The following is an 11568-nucleotide window of genomic DNA, read 5'->3' as shown; positions in this document are numbered from 1 at the left end:
CTAACTTGACAGCTGGATATTTCCAGGTAAAGTTCCCCATCAGCCTTTCATTTGGTGCTTTAACCTACTGATCTTTGCCTAAATCCGCCATTTCATTAGGGCTGGCAAAATTGTGATTTTTCTGATTCAGTAATTTTTGTCATATTTATGAACAGGAATTTCTTTTACAGAAGGATTTTTCTCTCATCAACATATAAATTTAGGGCTATTTGGTTTTCCTGAAATGTAGTTCATACGGGAAGGACAATAAATGTTTACTTTTCTCAATTTAAGTGCCAGTGTTCAGAGTAAGTGGCTTGCCTCAGGTGCCATGACCACTGATGCGCTGGCCGTTCTTTGAAATGGCCATGGGTGAGCCCCGCCTTCCAGGATTCTTCCCACGTGCAGCTCCCTTGCACATTGTGCCAGAGCTGGTGTGTGTGGCCAGTGGACTACGCAGAAGTGATGATACGCTACTTCTAACGTTAAGGTATAAAGGACATTGTGGCTTCCAGCTTTGTGTCTCTTTCTCTCCCTGCCTCTCAGATCACTCACTCTGAGGGAGGCCAGCTGTCACACTGTGAGGAGTGGCCCATGTGGGAGGACTTGAAGGCCCCTGCCGACAGCCACTTGAGAGAGTTTAGACGTGCATCCTCCAGCCCCCAGTCAGACCTTCAGATGACGCAGCACAGCTCAAAGACCCAAAACCAGCAGCTAAGCTGCTCTCAGATTCCTGATCTGCACAAACTGTGTGAGGTAATAAATATTTGACGTTTGATTCTAAATTTTGAGGGTACTTTTTAATGCAACAATTCATAACTATTTTTTTATTTTGGTTTGGTTTCTCTTTTTGAACCTCATTACAAGCTCATGGATTTTTATTTTTATTTATTTTTATATTTAAGGGATTTTATAGCTTTATTTTCTTCTGGGTTATAACTTTTTTATTAAGAAATAAGGCAATGATGGGGCACCTGCGTGGCTCAGTGGTTAAGCCTTTGTCTTCAGCCCAGGGTGTGATCCCAGGGTCCTGGGATCGAGCCCCACATCAGGCTCCTCCGCTATGAGCCTGCTTCTTCCTCTCCCACTCCCCCTGCTTGTGTTCCATCTCTCTCTGGCTGTCTCTCTTTCTGTCAAATAAATAAATGAAATCTTAAAAAAAAAGAATAAGGCAATGTTATTTGTTTTAGGATCTATTATGATCCATTCTTTTTTTATAATAATATTTTTTATTATATTATGTTAGTCACCATACAGTACATCCCTGGTTTTTGATGTAAAGTTCGATGATTCATTAGTTGTGTATAACACCCAGTGCACCATGCAATACGCGCCCTCCTTAATACCCATCACCAGCCTGTCCCATTCCCCCACCCCCTCCCCTCTGAAGCCCTCAGTTTGTTTCTCAGAGTCCATAGTCTATTATGATCCATTCTTAATTTTTTTGTTAACATGTAATGTTTTGTTTCACGAGTACAGATCTGTGATTCATCAGTCTTACACAATTCACAGAACTCACCATAGTACATATCCTCCCCAATGTCCATCACCCAGCCACTCCATCCCTCCCCCACTCCCCTCCCACAACCCTCAGTTTGTTTCCTGAGAGTAAGAGTCTCTTATGGCTTGTCTCCCTCTCTGGTGTTGTCTTGTTTCACTTTTTCCTCTCTTCCCCTATGATCCTCTGCCTTGTTTCTCAAATTCCACATATCAGTGAGATCATATAATAATTGTCTTTCTCTGGTTGACTTATTTGGCTTAGCATAATACCCTCTAGCTCCATCCACGTTGTTGCAAATGGCAAGATTTTATTTTTTTGATAGCTGAGTAGTATTACATTGTATATATATATATACACACCACGTCTTCTTCATCCATTCATTTGTCGATGGACATCTAGGCTCTTTCCGTAGTTTGGCTACTATGGACATTGCTGCTATGAACATTGGGGTGCATGTGCCCCTTCTTTTCACTACATCTGTATTGTTGGGGTAAATAACTAGTAGTGTAATTGCTGGGTTGTAGGGTAGCTCTATATTCAATTTTTTGAGGAACCTCCGTACTGTTTTCCAGAGTGGCTGTACTAACCTGCATTCCCACCAACAGTGTAAAAGGGTTCCCCTTTCTCCACATCCTCGCCAACATTTGTATTTCCTGACTTGTTAATTTTAGCCATTCTGATTGGTGTGAGGTGGTACCTCATTGTGGTTTGGATTTGTAGTTCCCTGATGCCGAGTGATGTTGAGCACTTTTTCATGTGTCTCTTGGCCATTTGGATGTCTTTGGAGAAATGTCTTCACGTCTTCTGCCCATGTCTTGATTGGATCATTTGTTTTTGGGGTGTTGAGTTTGATAAGTTCTTTATAGATTTTGGATACTAGCCCGTTATCTGATATGTCATTTGCAAATATCTTCTCCCATTCTGTAGATTGTCTTTTGGTTTTGTTGACTGTTTCCCTTGCTGTGCAAAAGCTTTTTTTTTTTTTTTTTTTTTTTTAGGATTTTATTTATTTATTTGACAGAGAGAGACAGCCAGCGAGAGAGGGAACACAAGCAGGGGGAGTAGGAGAGGAAGAAGCAGGCTCTCAGCGAGCTGCATGGAGCCCTATGTGGGGCTCGATCCCAGGACCCCGGGATCAGCCCTGAGCCAAAGGCAGACGCTTAATGACTGAGCCACCCAGGCACCCCTGTGCAAAAGCTTTTTATCTTGATGAAGTCCTAATAGTTCATTTTTGCCCTTGCTTTCCTTGCCTTTGGTGATGTGTCTAGGAAGAAGTTGCTGCGGCTGATGTCATGGAGTTTGCTCCCGTGTTCCCCTCTAGGATTTTGATGGATTCCTGTGTCACATTGAGGTCTTCCATCCATTTTGAGTCTGTTTTTGTGTGTGCTATAAGGAAACGGTCCAGTTTCATTCTTCTGCATGTGGCTGTCCAATTTTCCCAACACCGTGTGTTGAAGAGACTGTCTTTGTTTCCACTGGACATACTTTCCTGCTTTGTTGAATATTAGTTGACTCTAGAGTTGAGGGTCCATTTCTGGGTTCTCTATTCTGTTCCATTGGTCTATGTGTCTGTTTTTGTGCCAGTACCATGCTGTCTTGGTGATCACAGCTTTGTAGTATATCTTGAAATCTGGCATTGTGATGCCCCCAGCTTTGTTTTTCCTTTTCAACATTTCCTTGGCGATTCGGTGTCTTTTCTGGTTCCACACAAATTTAAGGGCTGTTTGTTCCAGCTCTTTGAAAAATGTCATTAGTATTTTGATCGGGATGGCATTAAGAGTGTAAATTGTTCTGGGTAGCATAGACATTTTAACTAAGTTAATTCTTCCGATCCATGAGCATGGAATGTTTTTCCATCGTTCTGTGTCTTCTTTAATGTCTTTCAAGAGGTATCTATAGTTTCTAGAATATAGATCCTTTACCTCTCTGGTTAAGTTAATTCCGAGATTATGTATGATTTTTGGTGCTATTGTAAATGGGATGGATTCCCTAATTTCCCTTTCTTCAGTCTCATTGTTCGTGTATAGAAGTGCAACCGATTTCTGAGCATTGATTTTGTATTCCGCCACGTTACTGAATTGCTCTGTAAGTTCTAGTGATTTGGTGGTGGAGTCTTTTGGGTTTTCCATATAGAGTATCATGTCATCTGCGAAGAGAGACAGCTTGATTTGCAGAAGATTTTACCTTGGTGAAGTCCCAAAAGTTCATTTTTGCTTTTGTTTCCGTTGACATTGGAGACGTGTCTAGCAATAAGTTGCTGTGGCTGAGGCTAAAGAGGTTGCTGCTAGTGTTCTCCTCTAGGATTTTGATGGATCTGTCTCACATCGAGGTCCCTCATCCATTTTGCATTTATCTTTGCTTGTGGTGTAAGAGAATGGTCCAGTTTCATGCTTCTGTATGTGGCTGTCCAATTTTCCCAGCACCATTTGCTGAAGAGACTTTTTTTTTTTTTTTTTTTTTTTAATGATTTTACTTATTTGTTTGCCAGAGAGAGAGGGAGCGAGCACACAAGCAGGGTGTGTGGCAGGGAGAGGCAGAACTAGATTCCCTGCTGAGCAGGGAGCCTGAAGCGGGACTCAATCCCAGGATCCTGGGATCATTACCTGAGCCAAACGCAGATGCTTAACCAGCTGAGCCCTTCCCAGGCGGCCCGAAGAGACTTTTTTTCCATTGGATATTCTCTCCTGCTTTGTCGAAGATTAGTTGACCATAGAGTTGAGAGTCCGTATCTGGATTCTCGATTCTGTCCATTGATCTATGTGCCTGTTTTTGTGCCAGTACCATACTGTCTTGGTGATCACAGCTTTGTCATATAGCTTAAAATCTGGAATTCTGATGCCCCTAGCTTTGGTTTTTGTTTTCCACTCCTCTGGCTATTTGGGGTATTTTCTGGTTCCATACAAATTTTAGGATTGTTTGATCCATTTCTGTGAAAAAAGTTGATGGTATTTAGATAGGGATTGCATTAAATGTGTAGATTTCTCTGGGCAGCATAGACACTTAGTAATATTTATTCTTTCAATCCATGAGTGTGGAATGTTCTTCTGTTTCTTTGTGTCTTTCTGCATTTCTTTCATAAGTGTTCTGTAGTTTCTAGAGTATAGATCCTTTACCTCTTTTTTTTTTTTTTTTTAAAGATTTTTTATTTATTTATGTGACAGAGAGACAGCCAGCGAGAGAGGGAACACAGCAGGGGGAGTGAGAGAGGAAGAAGCAGGCTCCCAGCGGAGGAGCCTGATGTGGGGCTCGATCCCGGTACGCCGGGATCATGCCCTGAGCCGAAGGCAGGCGCCCAACGACTGCGCTACCCAGGCGCCCCGATCCTTTACCTCTTTGGTTAGGTTTATTCCTAGGTATCTTATGGTTTTTGGTGTTATTGTGAATGGAATCGATTCCTTAATCTCTCTTTCTTCAGTCACATTGTTAGTGTACAGAAATGCAAGTGATTTCTGTGCATTGATTTTGTATCCTGCCACATTACTGAATTGCTGTATGAGTTCTAATAATTTGGGAGTGGAGCCTTCTGGGTTTTCCACATAAAGTATCTTGTCATCTGTGAAGAGTAAGAGTTTGAGTTCTTTGCCAGTTTGAATGTTTTTTGTTTCTTTTTGTTGTCTGATTGCTGAGGCTAGGATTTCCAGTACTACTTTGAACAACAGTGGCGACAGTGGGCATCCCTGTCGTGTCCCTGACCTTAGAGGAAAAGCTCTCAGTGTTTCCCCATTGAGAATATTTGCTATGGGGTTTTCATACATGGCTTTTATGAGATTGAGGTATGTTCCTTCTATCCACCTACGGTGGAGAGTTTTAATCAAGAAAGAATGCTGTACTTTGTCCAATACTTTTTCTAATTTGTCTGATGTGAGAATTGCTACCCCAGCTTTCTTTTGAGGTCCGTTGGCATGGTAAATGGTTCTCAATACCCTCAGTTTCAATCTGGAGGTGCTTTGGGTCTAAAAATGATTCTCTTGTAGATGGTATATGGATGAATCTTGCTTTTTTATCCCATCTGATACCCTGTGTCTTTTGATGCCAGTGCTTGGGAACTCTGCTGTTCTAGGCACCCCTGTTCTTTCTGTGACCTGTGGGATCCTGAGTCACACTGTCCCACTTAGGATTCTGCCCCGCTTTGCCACCTGAGCACCTTTCATGCAGGGACATCACTCATTGGAGCAGACTTCCAGAAGTTCTGACTGTGTGCTCCACTGCTCTGTCACTTTCTGGTAGCTGGCTTATGGAGGCTCCCTCCCTCATGGTTTATCTTCTGATATGTCCCCTCAGATTCACTTCAACTCACCTCCTGTCTTGCAAAAAGTGGTCAATTTTCTATTTATGGAGTTCCAGCAATTATTTTCTTAAGTCTCAGGTTTAATTCATAGGTGTTCAGATTGATTTGCTAGGTATCTACTAAATTCAAGGGACCAGATGAAATGAGGTCCCCTAACTCTTCTGCCATCATCTCTCCCTTCCATTTTCTAAATAATAACCTTTTCTATTGATTTCATTTAGGCAAAACTCCTCATTTCCTTCATTTCTCCTATCTAAGATACTTGAGAACTGTTACTCACCTCCTTTCACACATGTATAGGAAGGAAATTAATTAAAGTCCACAAGACCATTTTAAATTTCTTTTTAGAGACTCAGCATCTCCCACTTCTCTGTAACAGTGGTTCTCAAACTTCAGCCTGATTACCTGTAGTGCTTGTTAAGAAACATCAGTTGCTGAGTCCCTGCTCAGATGGTTGGTCAGTAGGTCTGAGGTGGGCCCAAGAGTGTGCATTTCTGATAAGGCACCAGGTGATGCTGTTGCTGCTGATTGAAGGACCACACTACCTTCCAGGAAACGCCTGAAGTCCTTATCAGGCCATGGAGGGTAGAAGTTAAGCTCCTCTAACAGAGAGACCCCAAAGTAGAGTGGCTTAATTAATTTTAAATGGTTAGCTTTTCCTCCTGTAATAGTGTGGAGGCATTGCTCTGCTGCAGGGGTGGGTCTGTTCGGTTCCCTCATAGGGTTTGGTAAAGCTAGGTACCCTCTGCAGTCACATTCCAGCCAAGAGGAAGGGGGAGGGGGAAGAGTGAGAGCATATGGCTTCATATGTGAGACGATAACCCAGGAGTTGCCCACATTGCTTCCCTGGCATTGTGTTGGTGGAGGCCAGGCTCCGAATGCGATACGCACATTGTGGCCCTGCATCCAGTTAAAACTAGAAGCCGAATGTGGAACAGATATCAGTATACGGTACCTGATCGCCAGCACAAAGGCCCTATTGGCAGTATCAGGTGCCGGAAAGGGAATGTTATTTCCCATGAAGGTTTTAATTCTGGTGGGAAGAAGTCGTGTCCTGTGTAATCCTACATTAAAATAAATTTCTCGGGGCTCCTGGGTGGCACAGCGGTTGGGCGTCTGCCTTCTGCTCAGGGCGTGATCCTGGCGTTATGGGATCGAGCCCCACATTGGACTCCTCTGCTATGAGCCTGCTTCTTCCTCTCCCACTCCCCCTGCTTGTGTTCCCTCTCTCGCTGGCTGTCTCTCTCTCTGTCAAATAAATAAATAAAATCTTAAAAAAAAAATTAAAATAAAATTCTCTGTGAAATATTTTCTTAATACTTTGCTCATATCTTGATTATTGTATTTAACCACATTTCATAATTATATGTTTACTTATCTGTAATCCTTGAGTAGTGTTGAAGCTTTTTAAGTGTATGAAGCTTCTTTATGTGTCTATCTCTCCTTGTAATTTCCATCTACTTCCTACTTATTTACAAAGTCAGTACCTACAGCAAATCTTGGTACGTGGTGAACACCCACTAAAAGCTCTTTGCATAAATGAATCAGTTCATCTTCTGTTGGTAAAGGTCAATATTTCCTAGCTGTCTTCCATCTAACTCATGACTTGGCTGACCATTTTCCTAAACATAGTGTTCTCTTTACTGCGTTCTTCACATCTTTGTTTCTTAAAGTGTAGATCAGAGGGTTAAGGGTGGGTGTGATGATCGTGTAAAAGAGAGAAAGGAACTTCCCCTCATCTTGGGATGTGCTATTCTGTGGCTTCATGTACATGTAGATGATTGTTCCATAAAACAGAGTTACTACTGTGAGGTGGGAGCCACATGTATTAAGGACCTTACGCCACCTTGCCTCTGATTTGATCCTCACAACTGCTTGAGTGATAAATCCGTATGAGATGAGAATTAGTGATATAGGTGCTAGAAGAAATACCACTCCAAGAGCAAATACAGTGATCTCAATTACTTTTGAGTAGACACAAGCCATCTTGATCAATGCTGGCATCTCACACAAAAAATTATCTACCTCTCGGTGCCCACATCTTGGCAAATTCAAAGTTAAGGAGCATACAGTTAAGGCACTGCCGAGGCCACCCAACCAGGCGGTGAGCACCATCTTCTGGCAAAGCTGAGGGTGCATTATCACTGTGTAGTGAAGAGGTTGACAGACAGCAGCATAGCGGTCATAGGCCATCACAGCCAAGAGAAGACATTCAGCAGATCCCAGGTCAAGGGCAAAGAAGAATTGGAGCACACATCCTCCATAGGTAATAGACTTTGTTGGACCCCATAGATTCACCAGCATCTGGGGGATAATGCTAGTTGCATAGCAGAGATCCAAAAAAGACAAATTGGATAAGAAGAAATACATGGGAGTGTGGAGCTGGGCGTCTAGGTAAGATACAAGAATGATGGTTGTGTTTCCTACCAGAGTCACAATGTAGAAGATGAAGACAAGCCCAGAGATGATGCGTTCCAGTTGGGGTCGATCAGAAAACCCCAGCAGGATGAAATCCGTAGTGGAACTTCCATTGTTTGTGTCCATGGCTCCTTAGGAAAGTCTAGGAGACAAATCACGGTAATCAAAATAGCATCAGCTCTAGGCAGAAATAAAAATCTCTGTACTTTGCCATGAGTATCCCAGATGCAGTTGTTGGTGTGCTCTCTCCCTTTTGGAACACCTCTGTTAACACTCTCCCTGTGTTCAGTGCCCCAAACCTCTCTGTGTTCACTCATAACCAGGGTGGTTTTGACAATAACATGGCAAACCCAATCACACTGAATTGTAAGTCATTGAAGGAACTTAATATGCCATGACACCTATGGTTCTGTGTGTTTTGGTTAGGTAAGAAATCCACGTTAATGATATAATTGAAGAGTGAGATGTATTTTGAGGAGTTGTTCTTTCTTGAATATATGGCATAAGCGTCACTTAATCATGACACATTTTTCCCTTGTCAAAGGAGTGCAGTTTGGGATAAAAAGTTACATGACCCATTTTCTAGGGATGAGCTCCACCATTGGTAGCAGGGTCACTTCCATGTTCGCTTCTAGACGTGTTCGTTCCAGCCATTGTCATCACAGCACCACCAGCCTCCTCCTCCTGTTTCCGCTCCTACTCATTATTGCAGACACTGCTGTTCCTGCACCAGTTTTGGTGTTCCCCATCATAGTGACCTTGTGTGGTGCCAGGAAAATATCGTCTTTCCTTTTAACCTTCATTTCATGTGCAGAGGACCCATGTTTCTTGGACTACCTTTCATGACTGCTGTTACACTGTCAACAGCCTACTGACTTGTTGCAGAGTTAAAAACTAATTCCAGAAACATTTGGTTACCACATACACACAGCAGTCACCCGTGTTAGCTCCTACTCACCTGCCACTCAGCAGAATTAGCAAGGGAGGGAACTCGAACAAGCAGTCAGTGGGTTGTTTTTCTGCATGGCCTTTACCAATTATATGAGTCAATCCTCTGGTAGCTTTGGAACCATGTAGGTAAAGCCTCATTTCAATTCTGAAAGATTACAGAAGAGGGATTAAGAACACATAGATTTCACTATTTCTGAATACTTTATCATATCATTAAATAGATGGAATGTTTAATGATTGGATTATTTATACTTTTTCAGTTTTTAATTTTTTTTTTTTGGCTTATAAATGTTTTTTGCATATAATTTCTGACCATGAACTTCAGACCTAGGGTGCTTTGTATTCAGAGTGTGTTTGGGGACAAGGACTAATAAATTTATTTGCTGCCGTTACAGTAAAGTAAGGAAATTAAATTACAGTATATTTCGCAGTTTAGTTAGAACATGGAAGTGTTACAGTCGTGAAAAGGAACGGTTATTATCAAGTAGTACGAGATAGGGATATCGTTTTTCTCAATACAACATGGAAATTTAATTTAAGTGTGAAGTTTTTATGTGGTCGGAGGTCAGCTAAGTTGAGCGTAGTGCTTAAGTGCACAGATTCTGGACTCAGAGCTTGGTGTCAAATCCCAGCTTCACTACTTGGAGGTAATGTGTCCTTGGGCGGTTTTGTAACCTGTTTGTACACCAGGTTTTCTGTATGTTCACTGAAGATAATAATATTCCTCAAAGGGAGGTAGTGAGGGTTAATATTTGTGAAAACACTAGGAACAGTGCTCGGTTCATATTTAATATTCAAAATTAAAAATTGTATTCACCTACCCACAAATTATTATTATTCTATTTACCCCTGCTCTCCTCATTTTTCACACTGGTGATTTTACCACGATAGGCTAGAACTAAACTTGGAATGCTTAAAATTTTACGTTTGCCTAACTTTTTAAATGCACAGACACTCATGTACACAAAAGGGCCCACAAGCAAGATGTACATACTGAACCGATAATCCCAGAGGCAGGAGAGGACAGAGGATTTAGCTCCCAACATGGATTATAAAATGCACTGGGTGTTCTCTAAAAACATAGCATTGGGATAGTGTTGGGAATTAAAAGGCCATAGAATTTTAAAGTTGAAATAGACTCAGAAAGCACGATCCAGCCTTCTGCCCCTGAAGGAGGTCTTCCACAGAATGTTCACACACTCCTGTTTTCAGAGCTTCGTAGCTGTCCTTTCATCTGTGCGTCATCCCTACATCCACGCACTGGCTCTTTTTCTTTATTCTGGAAGTAACATGGAGTAAGCCAATTCAACATGACTTCATTATGAAGAACAGTTTATTATACAACAAAACATAAATACAGAGAAAAGCAAAAGTTTGATGAGTTCAGGTGAATTTCTTGTAACTAACAGGCAGGTCCAGAGACAGCACCTTGGCAAGCACCCCAGGAGCTTCTTTGTGCTGCATCCCAATCGTTACCCATCCCTGTCCCCGAAGTATTCACTACCCTGATGTTTATAGTAGTCACCTCCTTGTATTTTATAGCTTTATTACCCAAATATGCATCTCTATACAATATTGTTTAGTATAGCTCATTAAAAATTGTTTATATGTCTTTTGAGTTTCCTTCAATATTAGAACCTAGTATCCAATATGATCTTGGCTTTATGTTCGCAGACTAAGTTCTTGCTGGCTGTCAGCTGCCCCTAACGCTCTGTGATGTTTAATTACCATGCTTCTTCGTTTGCTGTCAGTTGGACTCACCGTGGCTTACTGAGTTCCTCCAATTGGCAAGTTGGGAAGTGAGCACGTACTCTAGGTATGCTGTACAACTGAAGACGGACAATTTCTAAAATACCTGTTAGCTAGGTTTTGCAGCTGAAAAACATTACTGGCTCAGTTTAAGCTTTGGGTCCCATAAGGCCCCAGGAATCCTTATCAGATGTGTCAAACCTGAAATTACACATTATGTAGTTTAATGTTGTGAATCCAAATATAGGACTTTTCCTTTATGCTTGTAAACATTTCCATAGTGGTTTAAGCTTTGCGTCTCAACTTTTAGCTATTTTTAAAATTTTAACATATAAGTGAATGTAATATTAAAAAGGAGAGAATGCAAGCTGAAGAAATGGATGTTAAAAAAGAGATATTTCCGGGGCGCCTGGGTGGCTCAGTCGTTAAGTGTCTCCCTTCAGGTCAGGGCGTGATCCCGGCGTTTTGGGATCGAGCCCCACATCAGGCTCCTACGCTAGTAGCCTGCTTCTTCCTCTCCCACTACCCCTGCTTGTGTTCCCTCTCTGGCTGGCTGTCTCTCTCTGTCAAATAAATAAATAAAATCTTTAAAAAAAAAGATATTTCTCCTGAAACAGGTTTTCATTTTTCATGGTGTGGACTTTTTTTTTTTTTTTTAATTTTATTTATTTATTAGAGAGAG

General features: G+C 41.7%; 1 protein-coding gene across 1 annotated transcript; it reads right to left on the bottom strand.

Moving 5' to 3' along the window:
- Positions 1–7367: 7367 nt before the first annotated feature.
- LOC113248140 (olfactory receptor 2W1-like) lies at positions 7368–8312 on the bottom strand. The gene has a single exon (XM_026489524.3). It carries the CDS (start codon positions 8310–8312, stop codon positions 7368–7370), a length of 945 nt encoding a protein of 314 aa, XP_026345309.2.
- Between the last annotated feature and the right edge of the window lie 3256 nt (positions 8313–11568).

The sequence above is a fragment of the Ursus arctos genome, unplaced genomic scaffold (genome assembly GCF_023065955.2).
Source record: "Ursus arctos isolate Adak ecotype North America unplaced genomic scaffold, UrsArc2.0 scaffold_31, whole genome shotgun sequence".
Lineage (NCBI taxonomy): Eukaryota > Metazoa > Chordata > Mammalia > Carnivora > Ursidae > Ursus > Ursus arctos.
This window is presented reverse-complemented; position numbering and strand designations above follow the sequence as displayed.